Source organism: Chroicocephalus ridibundus, chromosome Z (genome assembly GCF_963924245.1).
Source record: "Chroicocephalus ridibundus chromosome Z, bChrRid1.1, whole genome shotgun sequence".
Lineage (NCBI taxonomy): Eukaryota > Metazoa > Chordata > Aves > Charadriiformes > Laridae > Chroicocephalus > Chroicocephalus ridibundus.
Genome location: NC_086316.1, coordinates 82,795,786 through 82,821,678, shown reverse-complemented (window position 1 = coordinate 82,821,678; position 25,893 = coordinate 82,795,786). Strand labels below are relative to the sequence as shown.

General features: G+C 44.8%; 1 protein-coding gene across 7 annotated transcripts in view; it reads left to right on the top strand.

Moving 5' to 3' along the window:
• The window catches only part of ST8SIA5 (ST8 alpha-N-acetyl-neuraminide alpha-2,8-sialyltransferase 5), an 88,176-nt gene that overhangs the window by 34,836 nt on the left and 27,447 nt on the right, over nucleotides 1-25,893 (top strand). For 6 of the 7 annotated variants that reach the window (XR_010069001.1, XM_063319380.1, XM_063319378.1 and 3 more), the window contains 2 exons: nucleotides 1,970-2,675; nucleotides 18,925-19,032. Coding sequence is in view for 6 of the 7 variants with exons in the window: in XM_063319380.1 (XP_063175450.1) it covers nucleotides 2,545-2,675; nucleotides 18,925-19,032 (239 nt within the window). In the remaining variant the exon portion in view is untranslated. The remainder of the gene's footprint in view (nucleotides 1-1,969; nucleotides 2,676-18,924; nucleotides 19,033-25,893) is intronic. The other variant, XM_063319382.1, reaches the window with a different exon arrangement.

The following is a 25,893-nucleotide window of genomic DNA, read 5'->3' as shown; positions in this document are numbered from 1 at the left end:
ATGCTCTGATACTTTGGTGTTATTGTAAAATAACTCCTGGAGCAACTGAGACACTTTTCTTGGAGGTGATTTTCAAAGCTATGAGTAAAAATCTAACAAATCAAAGCATTAAGTGCCTTTTTCTTCACATCTACCCTGACTGGCCTTACCTCTCAGCTTCCCCATAAAAAGCTACTTGTGTAGTATCTTGGGTCCCAACCTGGGATTTCTGATGGCAGTAGATTTCTGATGGCTGTAGTGCTTCTCCCGTTACCGAGAAGGTTATGCGGTTAGATCCATCTAAATGGTATGGCTCCTGTATGGAAACACTCTCGTATTCTATGGGCTTTCACGAACTGATTGTTAAAAGAAACATATTTGGCCCTAGAGCTGAAGACTTTGACAAGAGGGAATCAAACTGCTTTTGCTATTTAATTTGCAGTCCCCTGGTATGTGTATTATTCCCAGTACAGTAAAAATGAGTGCATCCAACTCAGTTATTTTCCTAACCAAAATATTTTTCTTTGACTCATAGGATGGTTTAGGTTGGAAGGGACCTTCAAGATCACCCAGTTCCAACCCCCCTGCCATGGGCAGGGACACCTCCCACTAGACCAGGTTGCTCCAAGCCCCGTCCAACCTGGCCTTGAACCCCTCCAGGGATGGGGCAACCTCCAGGGATTCTTCCCCTGGTTCAGGAAGACCCTGAACCACAAAAGAGTAGGAGAGTGTTTCCAAGGAAGTATCAGTATGTCCTTGCCCTTTTTTTCTGTTTTTCCCTGTGTATCCACCACTGGCCAGTGTCAGGGGCAAGGCTTTGCGCTGGATAATCTTTGATCTGACCAGGGATCACCACTCTTTTTATATGCGCAGGTGATAATGGGAGCCTTTATCGGGACTGACAAGTGCATGTGTGAGAGCTTTGAAAGGGGCTGAAGAAAGCGTCAGAGGCTGGATGTCCCCAGGGGGTTCCTGCCTGCAGTTCAGGGTGACCAGATTCCTACCTTAAACACTTTTGATGCTTCTGTTGCTTAAAAGTAGGTAGGGCAAAGCCAGCAGGCTTTGTTTTTTTCTTAGCCCTTAATTTTCTTTACTGAATTGCCCTAGGTGATGCTGAGGACTAGCCTTGGCTTCAGGAACTGGGTTGAAAGGGTTGCACAAAGTTACCTTTGGCCCTTCTTCCCATGCAGCACCAATTACAGCTGAGACAGAGTTCAGGAACAGTCCCTGTTTGCTGCTTCACACAGCTGGGCTGCTGGCACACTGGAACATTTTGCATATGCTGATTTGACTGTTGGAAAATTTAATCGCACAAAAATCTGCCCATTCTCTTAGACGAAGAATTTTTTCCCCGCGTTTTGTTGTCAAAATCCTTTTCCCATCTGTTATTGGGGCAAAACAACCTTCTAGCCAGGATGTTTCATTCATGGATAAAGCTTTTATTGGAACTTGTTTTAAGAAGCTAAGGGTTGGGGGAAGCTTTTACTCCCAAAGAAATCAGCAACAAAACTCCCATTGATTTCCCTGGGAGCTGAATCGAGCCCCTCCTGACAATGGGGAGATTTTTAGAGGAGTTACGATGGCCGTGGATAAGGTCTTGTTGCTTTGCCCTTTCAAAAGAGAACTGTTTCTGGTCGAGGAACAATCCGAATATTTGTCTCTTTAAATGAATGGTTCTTAGAGCCTGCACGGAGATGCAGTCTCCCTCTCTGCGGCTGTGAGGCTACTCAGAGCCTCCAATAAATCAGCATGCAGGAACTGAGAGCCGTGTCCTTGAAGAGATGCACGGTGACCTTGCTTACGCTTACTCCGGAGGAATAACCGGGGGGAAATACAGGAGCCCAACTAGTGAGCGGTCTATGACTAAAGGCACTGCATTCTGCCTGCAAATGCTGAAGTACCGAAGGCACGGTACGGACAGCACGCTGCTACACAAAATGCAGCTTTCCTTTCTAGCCTGACCAGATTGCTGCTGTTGTTTTTTTTGCAGGGGGCTGAATGAAATCCTCATGATCGTTACACGCTTGTTCAATAATAGCACACCCCAGTCACGTCTCCTTGCAAGCACATTTCGTTGGAATCACTGAGCAGAAGCAAAGAAGAGCTGACGACTATGTGTTTCCAACGCGGGTTGCCGGAGCCCTGTGTTTGCCATTGGCTGCAGTTTTCTGGTTTATTTGCAGCTTCCCCCATCTGGAATATGAAAATGGGATTGAAGTAGATAATTGCTAGCAGCGGGTTTTCAAGAGAGGCTTAGATGGAACAGAATGCCTCTTGCACAGCACAGGCTGCCTGAGCTGAAAGAGCTCTGAGAGATGATTTTAGATGTTACCCACGTCTGAATCTCCTGGAAACTTTACCGTGGAAGCAAGCCATTGCGCACAATCCTGGAGCTAACATCCAAAAGGGGCAAGGAAGGGGCAGCAGGGCCAAACAATGGGATACCTTGTCCTTGGATTGCTCAGAGAAAAGCCAGCAAGCGTTCCCCTCCGCTTCCCAGCAAAAGGGGCATGAAGGCGACAATGAACTGAATTTTACCCAGCGGAGCTTCAGTGGCTTTTAAGGATGGGATACACTGACCCTTCGTCAAGCAGGGATTTGCTGGGAAACAGAACTTTGTTCTTCATATTCATCTGCGCCTTTGCCGTGGTCACCTTGCTGCAGCAGATCCTCTATGGGAGAAACTATCTCAAAAGGTAAGGGGGGATTTGAGGGAATAGGAAAAGTTGTCTGATCGGACTGAATGGAGAAAGAGATCCAGCCGTACCATTATAACGGTTCAAACCACTTCTCGGTGTCGTGCTGGCAATATTAATATCTTGTCAATCTGGGAAGGTGCATCCAGCATCTGTAATGTCTGTTAGATCATTAATAAAGGAGGATGTTAGGCGGAGTGTAATGATTTGTATGTTTGTTAGATTGTGTTTTAATCCTCAGCTGTTGTAAAAATCTAAGTCTTGCTTAACTTAAGCTAGACTGACTTATACCAGCTGGGTATTTGCCCCTGATATAGGCTCTTCACCCTATGTAAGTTCAAACTGAAATGGCTTGAGAGGTTGAAGTAAGGTAGTATGTTCATTACCTGAACTTTAATGTCTTTAGAAACAAACATGCTGATGAAATTCCTAAAATCAAAGTGGCAATACTAGTGTTCCAAATTACAGCACTTTATTTTGTCACTGCCATATTCTCATGAATTTGCTGCTGAGGCTGCTTTATTGTAGAGCACATCAGCCTTTGATCTGAAAACGGTACCGCTCTTTTTATGGCAGACAGCAGTGGGGATGAGCTTCCAAGTGTTTGACCTTGACCCATGCAGAGTTTATTTTACTTAAATCTAGTTTGAGGTGTTATGGCTTGTATGATTTTATAAAGGGGAACGTTTCTCTTACATGCTTTGAGGTAAGTGGGTTTCGGTAGCGTAGGTAGCTGCTGTGGAATTTTTTATTGGAATTTAGCTGCATTTTGCCAGGAGAGATCAATGGTTTGATTCTTGCCTGGTTTGCAACTCATGTAGTTGTTTGCCTTGTGCCAAGAACAAGCAAAATGCTGACAAATCAGCAAATGTTTCTCACTGGGAGGGAAAGAACAAGCATGTTATTAATATGTATAGACAGGAGTATTGTAGTTTATGCACAGAACAATTTCTGTGCCTTGCTTAGCCGTGAGGCCTTGGCTGGGGGACTCCATCTTGGTTTGGGCACCTCACTTCCAGAAAGACGTGACTCCGTTGGAAGGAGCCAAAGGAAAGCAGCAAGAACGAGCAGAGGTGTAGAAAAAGTGTGCTTGTTTGTCTTGGAGAAAATTGAGGGGAGATACAACTGTCTTGAAATGCCCAAACTATTTCTGCCAAGAGGAAGGTAATAAACACATCCCTGTGAAGACTCATGAGATGACAAGGAGTCATGGGCTTAAGTTGCAGCCGGAAAAATTTGGCTTTAACCGTGAAGGGAAACTTTTAAAGAATAAAAAGTTGCTTGGGGAGGTATAAAATCTCCATCTTTGGGGCCTTCAGGAATCTGTTAGGTAGACAAGGGTAGTACCAAGCTGCCTTGGTGCTGACAAGGTGACTTTATGACCAGTTCAGGTCTCATCTTGCCTTATTTTCTCAGTTTTTCCCATTTGTTCTATAGGCCTTGCAGCCCTACCAATACTTGCTTTTCTAAGTTGACGTGACTGCGACGGGATTACAGCAGTGAAAAATAAATCCAAAGTATAGATGGAAATAAAAAATAGGAAAGTAAAGATAAAATGGTGAGAAGATGCAACTAAAACTCTTCCAGTGGGTGACCTCTGTGGCCGCTCTCTGTCCTGCTTCATGCCCTGGGAGCTTCTCCAGTCATCAGACAGCTGCAAGGAATGAAAAAAAGGTTGATGTTCGTTTCCCCGGCTTGGACAAAGTCTGGTTCTGAGCCTTCTGCCATCAAAGGGACTCAGGCAGGGAGATGTTTTGTCACTTTGGCTGGAAAACACGGTTCGTTTATTTATTCTTTTTTTATTCCAGCTTGTAATGGTTTGGGTTTTTTCGTTTTTTTTTTTTTTTTTTTTTTTTTAATCACATGAAAAAGTCTCAGGGGGTTCCCCCTGACTCAGCGCAGGGAAAAAGCACTTTGCCTCCTTTCTGCTGGGAAGTGGTAGTTCCCATCTTTCATGGAAATAAAAATGCAGGATGTGGCAGTCTCAGGCTGTCGGTTATTAATGATAGAAAGGTGATTTACACAGCAGCCCACATAGTTACCATAATATTATCATGAAGGTACTTTTTCACTTTTTCTTTCCCTCTCTCGCTTTCATGCCCTGCAGTGCGTTATGGTGACCATTCCCAGGCAGTCTGATTGCCAGTCTTCTCCGTGCAGGGGTAGCCGTAACCTTTAATTACTCTTTTATTTGACAAACCTCCGGTCTTAAATCCCCTGTTAGAAGCTGATACTGTCTGTGAGGTTCCTTGGACACATTATAGCTTGCACCTCCAGGGATCACGGTGGAGCTGGTGGTTTTGGAGAGCATCCTTGCAGAGGAGAAGTGGGATATTTATAACTCCGGTGCCGCTTGCCAAGCTGGAGCTTGGGGACGCTGCCTAAACCTAAAGCCATTTACTCGCTAGGATTCAACGGGCTGCTTGTTTCACAATAGCCTTTGCTTGCATCCCAACATCTGCAACAATAACAGGCCTCTGGGCGTCTTCTCAAGGCAGTGGGAAGAAATTCCCTCATGTATTTAGAGAAACCTGAAGATTGCCCTGAAATACTATTCCAGTAAATCTACAATGCTTTTAAGGCTAAATATAACACAGGGCTAGCTTGTTTCTTGCAAGAAGATGGTGGAAATGGGTAAAGGCCAGCAAGGCAGAGGGAATCGGACCTAAAACAAGCAGCTTGGCCACAGCGCAGGGGACAGCATAGACTACAGACTGGTCCCAATAAGCGGTGTGGACAAAGGCACGCTTTTCTGGGTGGAAGATGGAAAAATTAGCTGTATGGCTATAAGCTGTGCCATGCCACTTGCCCTTACAAGGTTTTATTGCCATAAAAACCCACCTGAAGCTCTCCATGGAGGGTGCCGTGGAGGCTGTTGGTCCTGTGTTTGCCCACGGCCATGCTCCCAAAGCCTGGCTGTGGGGATGGCAGGACTGCAGGCAGGAGAGGATGCTCCAGGAAGGAAACTCTGCTCAGTGAAATTTGACAAGGGGCCCAGCCTCTCGTCAAGTCCTCTCTTTCCCCTTAATGAGATATTAATGAGCTCCTGGCATTGCTGGAAGAAGGAAGGGGCGAATGTAGAGATTGAATTTCTAGGTATTCACACATTTTTCACCCACTATATCATGTTCTCTGCTCCTTCCCTGGCTGTTTTGTACCGTGTCATTGGAAAGCAGAATTCTGCCCACCTTTTTTTGCCCTTTTCCAGTTTTCTTCCATGTAGGATGGATGTGGGTGCTCTCAGCAAGGCCAACGCATCGTCCCCGTAGTAGCAGCTAAACTCCTAACGAGAGAGTTGAACTGCAAGCTGGAGAATGACATTGGGAAGCTCTGGTCTCTGTAGCTCCTGATCCTGAGTAAAAAGGATGATGAAATGAGATATAATTAAGGGACTTTAATACGGATCTCTGGGGTAATTATTTTTATTTTAGGATTAATGTGATGATTAAAAATCCGCTGCATTGATCTGCTAAAGTAGGTTAAATGCTGTGGACTTCTGCTTAAATCCAGAGCTGCCGCTTGCTTTTGTATTGACTCATCTTTCCAATTCTCGGCTTTCAGCTGAATTTTCTTTTGAATCAGATGCTCAGCTGAGGGCTGGCCTTTTTTTTTTTTTTTGTGAGCTCTTGTTTGGCCAGCAGGGCATAATCCTGGATTACAACAGGAAACTACCACTACAGTAAAAAATGTTGAAATAGTCCCTGTCTTCATCTCCCAACCTGTTGTATGGGAGAGATCAACAGGACAGTCCTTGCCTGCTTTGGCAAGGGAAAAATATCAGAGCAATACTTTGCTATAGACCTATATTCTATTGGCAGGGAATTCACTAAATACTGGTTTTTTTTTTTTTAAAAAAAAGCCTGATTTCTGCTCAGGGTGCGAGTCAGCTGAAGAAGAGAATCTGCCCCTTTAAAAATATTTCTTTTTCAGCCAAGTGAGGAGAACATGTTTTCAAAGCTATTAAAGACTTTAAACAAAGATTACCCTGGGGTTTGTCAGAGGGAGTGTGTACAATAACTCAAAAAAATCACACAGCAAGAAACAGCAAACCTTCCCATGCAAGCAACCTGCATTATTTGAAAGCGTTTCATCTTTGAAATGAGAATAAAACATCACTCCTATGTGTGTGTACCCTGTAATTAATATCAGACTCTCATAACTTGAGGTTATACCACCATTTGGGGATTTCTGAAGCAGCTTTTATTCAACAGTTGCAAATCAATCCCCAGACATCTTTACCCCTTCCTTACCCTCATAAGAAAGGTGGCTTATGATCCTTTTATACACAGTATGGGCAAATAAGGAATAAACACACAGAAAATAAACCTGGGCTATACCTTGAGGGATCATTTACTCTGTACCATGCTATGAGACAAGATCAGACCTTACTTATACCAGCGACAGCAGTAATTGCGATGTGGACACGGAGGCTGCATGTGGCCTGAGTTGTATTTTATACTCAGCTTGGGTTCTTGAGGAACTACAGCCAACTCACGTCAGTTGAGAGATCCGGCCCCAAACCTGGTATGTCCTCCTCTGCCCTGTTCATAACACCCTGTGAAGATGTTAACCGTAACCTAAGACCAGTGTTAAAAGTCTTTTTCCATTGAAATATTTTTTCCCAAGAGACGTATGCCGAAGGTCACCTAATGAGTCATCTCTCCAACACACAGCTCCGTGCCCCCTGCTTTACCAACCAGAGTGAAATATTATCCCAATGAAATGACATACGGCCTGCGAGTCACCTCGCTGAATCCCTGATGGGGCTGTAGAGCAGGTGTTGGCTTTGGTTTGTTTTCTTCAGAGGAGAAGAGCACTGGAAACTTCAGGAGACGGCAAAGTCTGGAAGCTATATACACCAATACATGTATGTATGGGATATGGCCATCACCTTAAAGTGACTGGATCCTAGTCTAGCATAGCAGGAGAAGCTGAGACTCCAGCCATGCTGTTCTTGTTACGGGATATTCCGAACCGCATTTCAAAAGGTTGGGGATCTGGGAATTGGCATCCCCATCGTGCCTAACTAACCTTGCAAAGGCAGAGAGCTGAACCAGCTCCCCGAGTGGTCAGAGCAGCACTGGAGCCTGTGCTGGGGGAGAGATGGCAGTGGGACGGAGGGGGCAGAACAATCAGGGAGCTGATAGATTAACTCAGCTGCCTCTAAAGTCATTCCCCACTGGTCATCCCGTTCCCTTTCTTATTGCTGCTGTTTGTTGCTTTCCATACTGCTCCTGTCTCTCCACATCCAATGGAAGGTGAGAGCTCACAAGTACACGGCAGCTGAATTAAAGCTCTGCAAGAATTTGCAATCACAGCTCTATCGTGGCTGCAACAGAGACGTGTATTGCGAAAAGCATCCCAAAGCCAAAATCTTACCTTCTGCTACTTGGAGGGTTTTTTCCCGATCCATAATTTTAATTTGCTTTTAAGGAAAAGCATTGAGGGGCTGATATTTTAGAACCAAAGCATGAGGGCCTATTATTTCCTCTCCTGTGCTCCCTGGCAGTGCTCTCTATGGCTCTGGTGCATAAATCAGAAGGGTTTGAATCCCTGCTCTCTCTAAACTTGCTTTATTTCTAGCATTGTTGGGTTGCAGCTCTGCTGTTAAGATGGCAAAACCACTCGCAGATCTAGTCTGCGAATTGCCAGTTCTTCTCCGTTCCCCAGATGACAGTAAATTAAGGGTAATGAAAGTCAGTTATTTCAATATTTCGCGTGTGCAAGTTGCATTATCCTGAGTGTGTCATCCCATGGTGTATTACATTGTGGTCCTTCCTGAGCTCAGACCACAGGGGATGTGAGCCACTACAGGGTGACCTACAGATGGTTGCCCCTTTTGCTGTGGCTGTGGCCATCCGGCAGTCCCTAATCCAGTTCCCACAAGCCCACCCTGCGCAGGAATGGTTGGTTTCCTTAGGGTTTGAATCATGTTGGGCTGTGGGAGCTCTGCAGAAGCTTCATGCCCTGGAGCAGTGAATTGTAGGTGTCCCGTTTACCAGCCGAGCGGTGGCTATCGCCCTGATTAGTATCACTGATTAATACAGAGACAATTAAATCCTAAGTCTAATCCAAATAATAACCAGTAGCAGCTTGCTTCAGTCTCTGGCTTTGTTGTGTGGGGATCTAGGCCTGCTTCTGTCCATGCCAACAGGTATTTTTTAATATTTGGCAGAGTATCAAGGCTAACTGCGTTTTCTGCACTTTACACAGATCTGTTGCCTCCGAATAACAAAATAATGGTTGCGTTTTGCCAACGCCCAGCATTCAACACCGGTGACTCAAAGCCCTTTCATCCAAAGTGGTTTAAACCCCGTGACATTTCTTTCCAAAACGTCTCTGTTCTAACCTGCCCTGGACATGTTTTATGTCGGTTTGAAAAAATTAGCTGCTTGCCCTCTGTGTGTACGGGCAGGTACAAAGTTCAAGCTTACCCACATTTGTAGCAAGTCAAACCCAGCACCCAGTCGTCTTCTTTTGAGTTTTTCTACACCTGTGCCTACCATGGCCCCAGCTGTGAGCGATCACATCCTTGACCGCTGTCCTCCATGGCCAGCGTTGCAGACCTAGTAACTTCCGTCTTTTATTTTTGGCCTGATTGGCGTTTCCTGATCGTTCTTACACTTGCTGAATTTGGTTCAGACATAATCGCTGTGCAAAGCTTCGTATTTTCTTCCTTTCGCTGTGCCTCGTTCTTACCCTTGATTGCTTTTTCATTTCATTTCATTTCTCATTTTTTAATTCAAGTGTATTCATTGCTTAGCAGTCCGTGCCTCCCTTGGGAAAGTCGTGGACTTAACCTCTCATTTCTTTGAGGCATCCTTGCCCTTCATTGCTTGCATCCATTTTCCTTTTTCATCAGCCCTGCAGATGGTCAGTGTCCTTCCACGTCCTCTTTATTTAATTAGGTTTATGCTTTAGTTCTCACGATGAAAACTTTTGAAGTTTTCTCTGGTAGTTTCATGGCGCTTTTTGTAAGAACAAATACAGCCCAGGCTAGGCTTTTCACAGTCCCAGCTGAAAATCTGAGGCAGTCAACAGTTTGGAGGTCTTGCACAAATAGTAGGAGGAGATTGTGCCTTCCACTTCCGTGCACGGAGAGAGGGAATATTGCCTGCTCCTGTGGCTGATACGGGGTACAGACATGTTAACTCTAAATGGCATTTTGCTCATTGTCTTCAGCACAAGTCCCCGGTGAAACTGGGGCTCTGTGGGCATGTTTACACAGGGCAGCGTAGGGACACTTGACCTGGCGCTAAATATATTAGTTTTGGAAACGTGAGATGCGAAGCAATGAGCTCAGCCGGATCTCTAATGCTATGGTGAGATTGCTCGTGGTGCCCATCCTGTGTCAGGTGTCTTTGCACTGAGCTGCCATCTCAAATGTCAGAATTTCCTGGTATCTTAAAATATTTGGGTTTTCCTGTGAGTCTCAGGGCTTGACTGGCCTTTTTTTTTCTTGATAAGAAAACAACCCGCCTCACTGTCAGCTCATTCTGTTGCGGGCTTTGTGTTGCCCCTAATTATTACAAATAATATTTTAATTATGAATATTTATTAAACAGTGAATTGATACTGATTATCTATTACTCCTTGGATGTTTATCTTCCGGCCACAGATGAGAAAAGGAAAGATTGTATTGTTTTGAAAGGTATCCTTTGATGTCCTAGTCAACACTCCAGCCCATTTAAGCTGACTAGTTGAATTTTGGAGTTGATTCTATTTTATCTTTCTTGGGGACTGATTTTAGATCAGGTTTTCCAGATGTTGCATGTGAACATTTCATACAAGCTTCAACCCAAATGTGAAATGTGCTACGTGAAACAAAACCTTTCTTTCTGTATAATGGTGGTTATAATCCAGCAGCTTCCCACCTATGTTTCCAATTTTGCTCTTTGTGCTAGTCAAAATATACTCCTCCACCACTTTATTACTACCATTTCCCTCGAACATGCCGAGCCAAGCTTGTCCCTGGTATAATACGGTATGGCCAAGTGTGTGGTGTAACCAGACGCGCCCATTTCCCACATCCTCCACCCACAGTTTGCTTTTCGTGGGACCCATATTTCTTCCTTTTGTTGTGAATACTCCATTCCTGTCCTCCCGCCTATTTTCCTACGTTTTCAAAACCTTTTCTAAGGGTTTTTTTTCCCAACTAGATAGGAAGCAATCAGCTCAGCAGTTACCCACTGTCAGTCAACTTGCAAAGCCGTAGGTCAATGAGACAAAAAATGGTCTCTGTTAATGGAGCGAGCAGAAGTATGTATGTCTATGTATCCAGACTAAAACTTGCATTTTGCTCATTTTACTGGAGAAATAAGTATTTTTCTAAACTGAACCGGTCAGATTCAACCCTGCTTCCACTGAACGCAAACAAGAGTTTTATTACGGGCTCACATAAGAAGGGGAGCGTCCTGCTCGAGTACATGAGTTGTCCCCAGAAATGTTTTATTTCTTTGTGCTGTGCCTGGGAGGGTTATGCCCATGGATTCTCCACCGAAAGAGGCCGATACGCACATGATATTTTTCTGGCATTATAGCCCAGGTGAATTGGATCTGGACTGCTATAGGCAGATTTACGTTTCTTTCTTTCATCTGTGCTGTGTCTGTCTAGATTGCCATGCTTTGAATATTTATTTCAAAATGGATTAGAGTGTTTGAAGTGATAGTAAACTATTCAAGTAAGCATTTGCCTTTCTCTTGTCATCTAAATTCATTGTCTTCAGGGCCTGAGTCTGGGCTTTTTGTCAGGAAAGGGGAGTTTATGGACACGGAGACTAGGCTGCTTTGACTCTGCTGGGTTGGGTTTGATCTCAGCACCTCATTGTTACCGAGTGGATGCTTTACTCCGTTTAAGCCCCTCTGATGTCTTTTCAAGTGCAGTGTAAATAAACTTCTTGTTTCTGGCCTGCGTGACAAAAAAAAGGATCCTTGTTTTTTCTCCCAGACTCCTCTTATCGTACATCTGTTGGCTCCTATGGTTGTCTTCACTTGTGCAGCAATCTCCCACACTGGAGACTCCTGATATTCCTCTTTCTTAGTGAGCTTCTCTTACTCTCTGTTCCATTTTAGTGAGTGTTTCTGATCACTCTGGTCTGCAGGTCATTCATGCATACCACTGCTTTCATTTTATTTTCCATACACCCTGTGGACACAGTGAGTCATATTTTCCTTATTTTTGCAGAAAGAAGGAACTGGGTCTTCAGCGAGATTAACCATCTGACCTTCCTACACCACTGTGACATCCCTGTTAGCAGGCTAGGGGCATCACTTTCCATTTTCAAATCCTGTGATCATTTAACACTGAAGTCTTCAACTCCTCCTCTCAAGGGCACAGGAATTATGAAACAGGGAAAGTGAGGTACAGTGAAAGTAAGTGATTTTCCACTGACTTTAGGAAGCCTACACATACCCTGGACTGTCTGTTTGTCAGGGCAGGGACTGTATATGGCTTCTGTGTTTGGGTAGTATGTAACAGTCTAGTGCAGCACCATGACCAGGCCTGTAGAAATATGATTATAAAATTATTAATGATGTATACAGAATTAATGTATATAGTATTAGCTTATAACTTAAACAGGAGCGGGAGTCACAAAAGCTGTCATCTCCTAATGGCCTCTTTGCTAGGGAAAATGCATATGGAGAAGGAGAACTGCTAGAAAGAAAGAGCAGGGAAAGTGAAGACAAATAAAGGACAGAGCTCAGACAGAAAATACAGTAATTTGCCTTGCTCCTGGGGACATTCATATCTTCCTTTCATGCCTTCAGAGAAGGAGTCTGTAGACTCCTCTGCTTCCCCTTGCTTGACCATCTGTGGTAGACCAGCAAGCTGAGTCAGATTTTGGCTTAGCTTCACCGAAATAAAATGACATTGGTTTCTGTCTGGTTTTGCTTGCTTTTGGGGTTAGTCTGCCTCTGGTAGAGGCAGGATGGGGGAAGTGATAAGGTGAAAGATGAGTGGAAATAGCCTTTTTCCTCTCCTCTAAATGAGAGGAGCTGGTGGTTTTGGGGAATGGGTTGGCACTGGAGTGGCAGATGCTCTTCTATGCTGCCACCTGTGAGTGCACCCTCAGGAAGTTTCCCAATGACACCAAGCTGTGTGGCGCGGTCAACACGCTGGAGGGAAGGGATACTGTCTAGAGCAACCTGGACAGGATGGAGAGATGGGCCCGTGTGAACCTCATGAAGTTCAACCAGGCCAAGCGCAAGGTCCTGCAGCTGGGTAACAGCAATCCCAAACACAAATCCAGGTTGGGCAGAGAAAGGATGGAGAGCAGCCCTGAGGAGAAGGACTTGGGGGTGTTGGTGGACGAGAAGCTCAACATGAGCCAGCAATGTGTGCTGGCAGCCCAGAAAGCCAACTGCATCCTGGGCTGCATCCCCAGCAGCGTGGGCAGCAGGGCGAGGGGGGGGATTCTGCCCCTCTGCTCCACTCTGGGGAGACCCCCCTGCAGTGCTGCCTCCAGCTCTGGGGCACCAACAGCAGAAGGACACGGAGCTGTTGGAGCGGGGCCAGAGGAGGCCGCGGAGATGCTGGGAGGGCTGGAGCCCCTCTGCTGGGAGGACAGGCTGAGAGAGCTGGGGGGGTTCAGCCTGGAGAAGAGAAGGCTCCAGGGAGACCTTCCAGCCCCTTCCAGTCCCTCAAGGGGCTCCAGGAAAGCTGGGGAGGGACTCTGGATCAGGGAGGGGAGCCATAGGATGAGGGGGAACAGTTTTAAACTGAGAGAAGGTGGATTTAGATTTGATATGAGGAAGAAGTTCTTTGGTGTGAGGGTGGTGAGCCCCTGGCCCAGGTTGCCCAGAGAAGCTGTGGCTGCCCCATCCCTGGAGGGGTTCAAGGCCAGGTTGGCCAGGGCTTGGAGCAACCTGGTCTAGTGGGAGGTGTCCCTGCCCAGGGCAGGGGGTTGGAACTAGATGATCTTTAATGTCCCCTCTAACCTAAACCATTCTATGATTCTCTGATTCCATGCCCCCGTTGCCACTCAGTCCTCATTACTCATAGATGCTGATCACTCAACCACTTGCTCCAAACTGCTTTTATGCCTCAAAATCACGTAGGTCTCTCCTGAATAAATTTCACTGTATACATGGTCATGGCCTGCTCTCTGGTTGGAGCCTAGACTGAACTGCCAGCTGTGCTTAAAGTCTTTTGGGTCTTCTCCATTTATTCGCTGTAGAATAGCTCCCTTTTAAAAGCCTTGCCTTCTCGTCTCAGCTTAATTTTCACGTCGCCTTCGCGCTGTAGAAAGGCAATGAGACACTCCTCAGGTGGGACCTCAGTGTGATGGCAGCATGGATACGAAGCTGCTTGCTGCAATCTATCCACTTGTTCATTCTCACCTTATAGTTCAAAAAACCTCATAATTGTTTGACCTCCTCAGCTATTAAAACCTCTGCTTGTGCAGGAGTTGTTTGTTTGGATTGCCACAACAGGCTTTTTACTTTGCTTCCTGCTGCTTCTTGACAGCCGGTCTTGACAAGCCCTTCAGAATTACTGCTGCTTCGTTAATTTTCTGGGGTTTTTTTCACGCCCTCCCGCTATTCTTATATTACGCCGGTGTTTATTTGGCCACATACTGATTCAACATCTACAGTTGACAATTAGGATCAAAATATTGCTTTGACATTTACTTGAAACTCAAGGTCTTTATTGCTAAGACATCCAACTTAACAGTTTCTCTAATGCAAGGAGCGACATTGCGCATACCCTTATTTGTGAGGGGTCAGTCCTGTGATTAATGATGTCCATAAACCTTGACGAGAAATTTGCTTACAGTAAACGGGCAAAACAGCATCTCTGCACTGAGTGTTTCTGGTTCTTACATCTTTTATAAAGCCTTCCCTTGTCATCGTCAGCATCACACGTTGGGGAAGCGTACTAATTTTAGAAGGAAAAAGCATTAGGGCAAATTGAGCAAATGGCAAAGTTCCACCATTGGTAATAATTGGTAATGATCCCAGGCTTAAAATTAGCTTTTTTTAACTTTTTTTTTTATTAAAAAAACTCTGTGACACGAACTGTCTAAATACATGGGACGCTTCTGTAAGTCATTTCCTCTGCTTTCCTTCTTTTAATCTTTGTTCCCTTCTTTTTTGTTCTGCTTCTTTTTCTCTTCCTTTCCTGTGTTTCCATTCTGCGCATGCTTTTCTATTGCGATTCTGATTCACAGAAGCTTAATTTACTTCTTCGTTGTTTACCTGTTAAAATGTAGTTAGCGCTGAGAGTGAACGTGGTAGAGTTTTCTCTTCCAACCCAAACCATTCTATAATTCTCTGAATTTAACTACCATAATACGCCAAAGAAATATACTGATGGAGCCGTTCAAGTCTCTTTTCTATTTTCTCAGGCTGTTTGCACATTTGGCCAGACAGCTTTTATCAACACTTAACGACTCACAACAGAGAGGATTAGAAAATTTTTTATTTTTAAAATTGAAATCTCCCAACTCAAGGCTGATCGAAATCAATGGTAAAACTCTCAGTAATCTTTTTTTTAGGAACAGAATTATTTCAGGTCAGTGTTTTTAAACATCTTGTCCTTCATTTCTACTCAGTCCTAATACTACAAACCATTATTTCGGGAGTTGTTCTTACTAGGAGGAAGAGGTTTATTGCACCGTCGCTCCAGCGAATGCAGAGCAGCAGCTTGGTCTCGGTCTTGCAGACTCGACAGCGAGACAGGCAGCCCTGTGACCTGTGTAATGTTTCTTCGGTGGTGTGTTTTGTGTGTATGCAAGTCTATATGGTGTTAAACTCCCGAGTACCTGTTTGTTGGAAGAAAAGCACTGTACAGTCCGCTTTTCCCGTCTGGTTCAGGGTCAGACACTTAGTTCGCTCCCGACCCTAAGCTCAACTTTCTACTTTGTCCTTACCACGTAGAAGTGTCATACCCGGGCCCTTGCTTGCCCTCGTTAGATATTTTTGTACCTCAATTAGATCCCCCATTCTGCCATTTCAAAGCTAAGTATTTTAAGCTGTTCATCGTAAGACATATCTGCCATTCCTCAGCGTTAGTCTTCCTGATCTCCTCTTGGATCTTACCCAAAATGTGCACGTCCTCCTTTAAACTTGGTGCCTCAGCTGCAGTACACACTGTTCCCAATAAAAGGCTTGATGAGAGGAGGGCATTAAAGAGCGGTTTTATCATTTCTTTTGCTTTATGGACTGATTCACCGCTCTCCACCTTTGAGCATTTACTTAGCTTTCCTTCCAGCTGTTACATGTGGAGTGAAGATGTACAAAGGGATGGGACTTTACGAACTGTTTTAATTCTTCATTTCATCTGCCTAAATACTGGCTATGCTTTAGGAGAGTTCACCTCTGAAGGACACACCAACACCAGCTATTTATCTAGAGTAATGCTCTCTATTTCAGTCTGCAAGTAAATATCTAAGCCCCAAATATCTAATTTAAATCCAATTAAAAGGTCTGATTCCAACTTGGTTTTCCCGCACTTCTACTCTCTCTCCCCATGTGTCATTCAGTGCTGCCCTTAGCAATTTAAACATATTTTTAAGGTCATATATTTAGATGCCTTTTACAAATACATACGTATTCAAAAGATACATGTTTCCATACCAATTGCAGTGTGGCAAAAAAATGTGTTAGACTGTGGTAGATGGGAATCAAGTGTTTATTTCAACAAGCCTAAAAGTGAAGGTGTCTTAGTGAAAGTGAGAATTTTCTCATATTTCTTTCACACCAATATTCTACTCGGAAGTTGTACCTTGGGCAGCCTCAGCTGATTAAAAACTGTCAGAGCAACGAAGAAGGTATGGGACTCCCAGGCAAACCGTAGCATTGCATTACCCTATAGCCATTAGAGCATAACCTATACACCCTTTGACGTGATTCTCCAAATTGATCACCAAAGTAGCCCTCTCCAAGCCGAATGTAAGATGTAAGTGTGCGATATCATGGCATCTTGCTTACAGCAATCAGGATAGTCTCTTCCACTTGTTCTGATTTTTTTGGAAAACAGGAGAATCATAGAATGGTTTGGGTTGAAAGGGACCTTAAAGATCATCTAGTTCCAACCCCCTGCCCTGGGCAGGGACACCTCCCACCAGAACAGGTTGCTCCAAGCCCCGGCCAACCTGGCCTTGAACCCCTCCAGGGATGGGGCAGCCACAGCTTCTCTGGGCAACCTGGGCCAGGGGCTCACAACCCTCACAGCAAAGAGTTTCTTCCCAATATCTCATCTAAATCTCCCCTCTTGCAGTTTAAAATGCTTCCCCCTCATCCTGTGGCTCCCCTCCCTGATCCAGAGTCCCTCCCCGGCTTTCCTGGAGCCCCTTGAGGGACTAGAAGGGGCTGGAAGGTCTCCCCAGAGCCTTCTCTTCTCCAGGCTGAACCCCCCCAGCTCTCTCAGCCTGTCCTCCCAGCAGAGGGGCTCCAGCCCTCCCAGCATCTCCGGGGCCTCCTCTGGCCCCGCTCCAACAGCTCCATGTCCTTCTTGTTCTGAGGACTCCAGAACTAGACGCAGTACTCCAGGTGGGGTCTCCCCAGAGTGGAGCAGAGGGGCAGAATCCCCCCCCTCGCCCTGCTGCCCACGCTGCTGGGGATGCAGCCCAGGATGCAGGTGGCTTTCTGGGCTGCCAGCACATATTGCCGGCTCATGTTGAGCTTCTCATCCACCAACACCCCCAAGTCCTTCTCCTCAGGGCTGCTCTCCATCCATTCTCTGCCCAACCTGGATTTGTGTTTGGGATTGCTGTTACCCAGCTGCAGGACCTTGCACTTGGCCTGGTTGAACTTCATGAGGTTCACACGGGCCCACCTCTGCAGCCTGTCTAGGTCCCTCTGGATGAAATCCCTTCCCTCCAGCGTGTCGACCGTATCGCACAGCTTGGTGTCATCGGCAAAATTCCTGAGGGTGCACTCAATCCCACTGTCCATGTCGCCGACAAAGACGTTAAACAGCATCGGTCCCTTGATTGGGTGAATCTTTCCCTAAACTAACTGTACTGAGACAATCTCTACTGATTTTTAAGAACAAAGACAATTAGTTCACATGGAAATGCCTGGACTGCAGGTACTTGAAGTTAGATGAAGTTGTCTTAAAACAGTTATGACAACAAGAAGTTATGTGCACACATTTCCCCGGTACAGAACAAATAAATTCCTCCTTTACATTTTTGGAGCTGTTTAGAGTGACTCCTCTTTTCTGCTGCAGGAAGGAAAAAGGCCTTATTTTAACACCCCGTGTTGCTCCTTTTTAATTTCCTATTCTTATAACAGCTGCCAATTAGACTAGAGGATGAACGTGGTCTGAGAGATTCTCCAGTCGTTGTAATAAGCGTGTTGACCGAGAAAACTGGCAGGGTCTCCTGGATGCCCTTTCTTTTGGGCAAAACGGGCTGGCAGATTGCTTCCTGGCTGTCCCCGCACAACCCAGCCGGGAAGTTAACTTTCAGTATTGGCAGCATCAAATGTTCACAACTCAGCTGCCAGGCTTCTGAAATCATGAAATTGGGTTAAAATGGAGAAGGTTAAAAATAACAATCTGCAAGATTCTTTTTCCTTGACTTCTGAGCTAAGGGAAGGATTTGACTTTTGTTGGCAAAAGTTTCTTCCGACCCGGCTTTTTTAAACGCATGTGAGATTTCTACCCAACTATAGGTGGAGTTTCCAGAAGACTGCAAGCATCGTGGATCTTGGAATGAATTTGTGAAAGTTTGGAAAACAGGGCGTTCTGGTGATTGTGATATGCATTGGCTTAAAAAATACTGTCTTCCCAAACAGGGAAAAGAGCAATATAGTGTGACTTAGAGAAGTCATCAAATGACAAATCCGTTGCTAGCACAGCCAACTAATTAGAAGAAGGACCCAGAGCTCACCACATTTAACAGCTACCGTAGGTGTAAAATTGAAGCTTGGAGGGTTTGCTTCTTTAGCCCTGTAGTTTTTCACTTAAGTCTCCAGCTTTTTGCACTTGGGTCTCTGGGAATGAAATTTCCACCTTGCTCCACGCATATGTATGTTGTTTATGAGCACAGATGATTACCGGCCTTCCAATTTGGTTGGGGACCCTGGTGTTGTTTTCAGCCAAGGACTTTTAGAGTCTACGGGAACTGAAAATTGTTTCCACTAGTAAGGTGATGTCTTGCGGTTCTTGGTATCTTTTTATTGTGTTCAGTGAATGTCTCATAGTCACATATCTGTGTTAAAAAAAGGACATGAGAACTCATGCTGATAGACTTAACCTAATGAATGATGTCAAATATCAACTGCCTCGTTTTCTTGCTAGAGGGCTGCAGTTTAGCTGGCAGAATGGAGAGGAATTGGCAAATTGGACCGGCACCTTTAATTTCACGGATGACGGAGCAGTGAAGAGTGGCAGTGACACAGGCACCAGGTACCAACACCCGAGGGAATGACTACAGAGATCTCTCTCTCTCTTTGTATGGACCACAAATGTGAGCACAGGCTGAATGAAAAATGAGATTTACAGTTTGCTTTGGCTGCTGGGTACTGCTCCTCATGACACAGAAGATGCCAGGGGTGCCCAAGTCCTGTGCTGTTTTCCCCCTTCAAGGCCTGGGGGACATTTTGGAATATGCCACAAGCATCCATGTCTCTCTCCTGTTTCCATTCCCCCACCAATGCCATGTATTAACACGTGGCAGTGTGAGACAGTGGGACTTGGGTGGGGAACGTCCCAACACGACAGTATTGATGCACGAAGAGCACGTTGGAGAATGTGGCCCAAGGCTTTCTTGATAATAGAATTCTATGTGTTCTAAGAAAGCATAGTTTAACTTGAAATCTTTCCAGGGCCTAGTAGGGGAAAAGCGTTCTGTCAAGATAAGACCGGAGTATTTAATTTATTTACACTGCTTTGAAAATATGAGAAGCACTGATGTGCCGTTGCACATTTCGTACTTATTAATTTGTGGTAGGATCCTTTTGACTGACATGTATCTGAAGGGTCAGGAAGAGCCCTGTGCAGAGGCAGGAACCGGGCTGCAGTTGTGCCTAAAGAGCTCCACAGCTATCATGGGCTAGCTGCATAAATCTGCGTAAAGGCATAAGGTGAATATTTGGGATATCTTCCTGGAATAGAGGGTAAAAATCCTGAATCATGTGTAGCATCAAGCTCAATACGTAGCAGGGAAATCTTAGAAAGGCTATAAGTTAAAGAAAACATAAACTGAATTAAAAGAAGCTTACTTTTAATACCTATGTATAAATAAAACTCTGGACAAATTACATCTTTTATTTAAAATACCCTAATTTTGGTAACCGTATGCCACTACAGCTGTGGAGCTAGATACCATTTCAAAGGCAAGCGGAAGTATGGAGTCTGCCCTGACAAAAATCATCCAGTCTCACTGAACCGCAGCAATGCTGCAATTCCTGTTACGGCTCTTCTTCGCCGTAATGTGATCCTGTATGAGGATCGCAGCTCGGCTGGATTAACTAGTTAAGGTTCTTTGTAAAAAGAAGCAGCCAAAGCAGCCGTTTTTCACTCAGAGCAAGGGAAAAATGGTTCATTCTATGTATGTACGTATGTGTGTATCTAGCAGTCTGTCTGTCAGTCTTTACTTTGGTTGCCTTGTGCGTGTATGCACCTACAGCCTGTATGTGCAAAGTCTTCAGTTTAGGCACTTGGCGTGTAAAAGGACCGTGGCACTATGACAGATATCTTCTTGAAGACACGAGAGAATTAAGGAATGTAGGTTTCTCCCTCTCGGCACCATCTTTGATTGCAGGACTGCAAAATACAGGCTAGTTGCGAGGCACTGAACGACAGTACTATTCTCAGTCGCTTTAGCCCCTTCAAAGACAAAGAGGTTGAGGATGCAAGTGGTTTTTATACAAACAGGCTCAAACTGTACAAGTTAGGTGTAAATGTCAAAGGTTATAATATCAATAGAAGACGCGAATTTCAAAGTCGTTTATGTTAAGGACTGTGACACTGAAAGATGGGGATTTTGAGTCAGGGATGAGTCTAGCTGCACCTGAATGCGTTATCGATATTATTTATCCATTTGTCTGCTGTCTGAAAGCTGAGAATACAGGACAATAAGAAAGAACTGTATAAATGTGGAGGTGAGACTGTGTGGTGAATAACTGCAGAGCTATGTCATAAATTGTTTCCTGTGTACCTTTGATCACCTTTCTTACTGTGTTATCACTAGACACCTCCTGAGAGTCTTAATCTGCCACCCAACTTCAGGCTGTTGATATCAATTGAAAAAACGCCTTCCTTTAATGAATAATTCTTTCCACCAAATGTAAAACTTGCAGACTACATTTTATCGACCTGATTTTACTTGTATATATTCCCAGGTCTCCAGAGAGATATCTAAAGTGCACGATACTAATTACATGTCAGCATATGCAGAGTAAATGCCTTTCACTGCACGGCTCTGCAGTTTACTGTGTGTTATCACCTCCCCGTGAAAGGTTTGGTGTTTAAAGATATTTATTGAAATAGATATTGATATGCTTTTCATTAGTTTTATATCATTTATAGATCTATATGTATATAGATACATGTTTATTCATACATATGTGGTATCAACCTGTGTATATTCTATAATTACCTTTTAGTCATGTAATGGTGTAGAGGCATTGACAGCACATTCTGTAGGAGTGACTTATTAGGTGAAAATGAAGGGATTCCAAAGCAAAGAGAGAATAAATGCATTAGCGTTGCAAGACGGCCAGGCTTCACAAGAGTAGTGGCCATATCAAAGCCAATGAACAGTGAAGATTAAACACTGCATGAAAAGGATCAAGTAGGACAGAAACGAAGAATGTCATGTTGTCTGATTTCAGTAGAAACCAACCCAGACCTTAACTGATACACAAAGTTAAAGTGTGGCTTGCAATTGGAATGTTTTTAACCGTCGAGGGGAGCTCATGACTCGGTTTCAGAGAATGAGCCCTACCCTGATTGCAGATAGCTCCACTGTGCCAGGGTAACCACGCTAACCAAGGCTTTTCATCCCACTGCATGAGCCACTTCTGCACATTTCATGGAACATAAAAGATTACGTAGATTATGGAGATAAAAGGTAATATCATGAGCTCAGCTCAGCATCTGTTGCAACCGAGAACGTGGATCATGTTTGTGGCATCTGAGGCATCTGCCTGACAGAGATCTCTGCTGGGGCTTTTTTGGGGACCAAAAGCTTAATTTCTGTGCATATTGCATTGCTGCAGGTCTTCTGGCTAGCGAAGAAGTTGTGAATACTTGCAAGGAGTAAGAATGAAACAGTCCACAACTCCCCAAAGCCATAAGGATGTGTGCTTTCAAACAAAGGCGGACTAGAGGGGCTGCAAGCTCTTTGAAACACCCATTCAATATCAACCAGTTGTCGAATACTGGCTTATTTTTGGTTCTTCCGTATCAGCCATTGCTCAGATTTCTACCTTTTGCTTTTAATCTTGTGCCAAGTATTATAAATCTTACAACGTCCTTATGGGGAATCAGGTAAAGGATTCTATCTGATTCTGGTTATGAGAAATAATAATATAAAACTACTTCCTACAGCCCTGATTCCTCTGTTCTTTTTTAATATGTTTTGCAGCCTACTGGGATTGTGAGTCTTCGTGCTTAAGTCTTCATTTTTCATTGCCAAGAAGCTGCCTTAATGATATGATGATCTATCTGCCATACTAGTTGGGTTGTGGTGTTCCCTGCCACCATCAGGCCATCTGAGCTGAAGATAAGGTTCAATGTAGGACTTAGGTGGTGAGACCACAGAAGCCTTTGACGGGTCAGAGGAGACGTGAGCTTTATACTTTTGGGCCTGTCAATTTGTAGGCTGAATTCTTCAGTATGACAAATCTGGAGCTTTGTCCCCAGTGGCTACAAAATAGAAAATATAATCAACTGGATTCATCAAATACACATTTTACAAGAATGAACGTAAGGGCTTGAGACATCGGACCTCATTTGCCTGGACAGTAGCTAAGGTTGTAGCTAAGTCATAGTGCTGAACTTCTCGTACAAAGATACTAAAACCTTGAGAACCACAAGAAAAAAAAAAAAAGCCATTGCTTGCAATGGTAAACTAAAATGTGTTTTTTGAGATGTTATCGATGTGTAAGTGTTGTCATGTGTTTTGTTGTGCCTCCCGGGTGGTCATATGTATAGCAACATCAGCAGCTTATTTCAATCAGAGTGTTGGGAATGGCCTGGATTAAAACAGCCAAACAGCGGTTTATTAAAAATTGGAAGAGTTCTGAAGTGACATTGGTAAAATAGGACTCCCTGCAGCATACCCCAGTGCTGCTTGTCAGGAGCCAGTGTTGTTTTGACACAGTGACTGTGAAAGAAAAGAAACACCCAAGTCTCCCACAAAGTCCAATTGAATATAATCTCTAGTAGACCATTCTGGGGGCGACACGTTGTAGGGCTGTTTCTGCTTTAGCTCCTGCGGTTACACCCACAGCTGTTGCAGTAGAGCTGTACTGGGTAGGTTATTAGACTGAAATTTTGGAGAGACTTGGGTCCCAAAGAAGTGGACAGATGAGAAGGGAACAACATGGCATTGGCAGGAGTGGATGGATATTTGGTCAATTCACACTGCTCATCATAGAATCATAGAATCGTTATGGTTGGAAGAGACCTTTAAGATCATCGGGTCCAACCCTTAACCTAGCACTGCCAAGTCCACCACTAAACCATGTCCCTCAGCACCACGTCTACCCAGCTTTTAAATACCTCCAGGGATGGTGACTCCACCACTGCCCTGGGCAGCCTGTTCCAATGTTTGGCAACCCTTTTGCTGAAGAACTTTTTCCTAATATCCATCCTAAACCTCCCCTGGTGCAACTTAAGACCATTTGCTCTTGTCCTATCGCCTGTTCCTTGGGAGCAGAGACCAACCGCCCCTGGCTACACCCTCCTTTCAGGGAGCTGCAGAGAGCGAGAAGGTCTCCCCTCAGCCTCCTTTTCTCCAGGCTGAACACCCCCAGCTCCCTCAGCCGCTCCTCACCAGACTTGTGCTCCAGACCCCTCACCAGCTCCGTTGCCCTTCTCTGGACACGCTCCAGCCCCTCAATGTCTTTCTTGTGGTGAGGGGCCCAAAACTGGACACAGCACTCGAGGTGGGGCCTCACCAGTGCCGAGTACAGGGGGATGGTCACTGCCCCAGTCCTGCTGGCCACACTGTTCCTGATACAGGCCAGGATGCTGTTGGCCTCCTTGGCCACCTGGGCACACTGCTGGCTCATATTCAGACAGCTGTTGAACAACACCCCCAGGTCCTTTTCTGCCAGGCAGCTCTCCAGCCACTCTGGGGTTGGTGTGACCCAAGTGCAGGACCCGGCACTTGGCCTTGGTGAACCTCACGCCATTGGCCTTGGCCCATCCATCCAGCCTGTCCAGATCCCTCTGCAGGGCCTTCCTGCCCTCAAGGAATTCAACACTCCCACCCAACTTGGTGTCATCAACAAACTTACTGATGTGTCATTGGGCAGCAGAGCCAAGCAATCCCAAATGTGTGCTGAGACATGAAGACAGGAGACCAAAATCAGAATGGCAGTGAGCAGCCAGGGCCAGTTTGTCAGGAGCTTTTTTGTGATGAAAAACGCATCCTCGGGCTATCACAGCTATCGTCTTAACTGTGCAAACTGTCTGTGAAGTCATGGGACCAGATCAAACAGGGAATCCAGAAAAGGGGCAGCTCCGAGATATGACAGATGGATGCATGCGCTTTTCTAAAGTTACTTAAGAGGTACGTAGAGTTATCAATGAACTGCCTTTGAAGGACAGAAATATAAATGCCACTCCACTTTGAAAGATCAAACTTATGAATTTGGGGCTGGTTTGTGGAAGCACTTCCGTGTCGTTTGGTTTGTTGGTTTTTTTTAAAGAAAAATCTTTAATTTGGAAGACAGGCAGGGTACCTTGGAAAACTGCCCTTGTCTTGGTGGATGGACATTTCTCATGCCATCTGTTATCAAAACCCAGAAAAACTTGTGACACCGTAAGGAGACAAATCAAGCCAAACATTTCAAAATACCCTAGGTGGACAATCAAGAGGTTCGTGAGTTTATAGCTTTTAATCTCAGCTACATGAATCTCCTGGGAAGCATTAGTCCCTGTACAAGAATTCCAGATCCTGACTTTTGTTTGATTACTCTGGTTCTTCTAGAAAGAAAACCAGCCTTGAACTAAAGATGCCATTTCTATCTTTAACTTCCAGGCATTGGATACTATTTTTCCTTGCTACACTGTACTGAAAAACCTTCCTGCCACTAGTAATTGCTTCCTGGCGCAGCGTCTCCCTACTCAGTCCCGATATATTTAGATTAAGCTTCATACACCTCTCCTACTTTTTGGAACCCAGGTACTTTCTGCAGGTCCTTTCATAACTCTTGCTAGTGTCTCAAACCCTCAAACCTGAAATACCAGAACTGGATGCAGTAATTCAGAGGAGCTATCACCATGTAATGTATAGAAAGATGTATGACTATTTTCTCTTGCTTATATTTTCATTTTTTTTACACGACGCAGTTCATAATGACACATTTTTTTCCTAGCTGCGGCCGCATACTGAAAGTTCGTGATCAGTCGGACATCTACTACATCTAGTAGCATTAGAGAGGAAGATGGTAAAAGATTTAAACCAGTTAATGACAGTGACATTGGCATCAGCAGGTGGTAGCCAGGAGGAATGTGAACCATCTATTTTTATATTTGTTGTCCCCAAGGAGGAGGAAAACAAATAGTTTCACCAACCTGTATAAGAGAAGACTGTTCCTTCTTCAGCCTCCTCCTTTGTGCCCACAGCACCTTCTCTCTCAGTTCAGTCTTTCAAGCACCATCCTGGTGTTGACAAGTCAACACAGGTTCTCAAACAGCAGAAACAACGCATGCAGCAATGTGATTTTTTTGTGCCGCAGCCCCGGTGAAGTGTAAATTCATCTGAGGGCATCAAACGTGTCTGCTTCACTTGCCAGTTCTCGGGGCAGGGGGCATCTCATTTAACATTGGTACGTCCACAGATGGTTTCTTTTGCAAGGTGTAGTGTGAAAGGTCATTATGATTTCCATCAACTTCAGTGGCTGCTCTTGTTCTTGGTGGTAATCGTGTAATCTAGGGAGTGTCCATGAGAGCAGAGCCCAAGGTCCCTGTTCCTGCCTGCCATGGACTTACCTGTCAATCCGCCTCTACATCAGCTTCTTTATCTGCCAAAAGGGGGTCGTGCCTTCCAAACGGGGCCAAAATAATCTTAGGTGAATATGCCATGAGAAA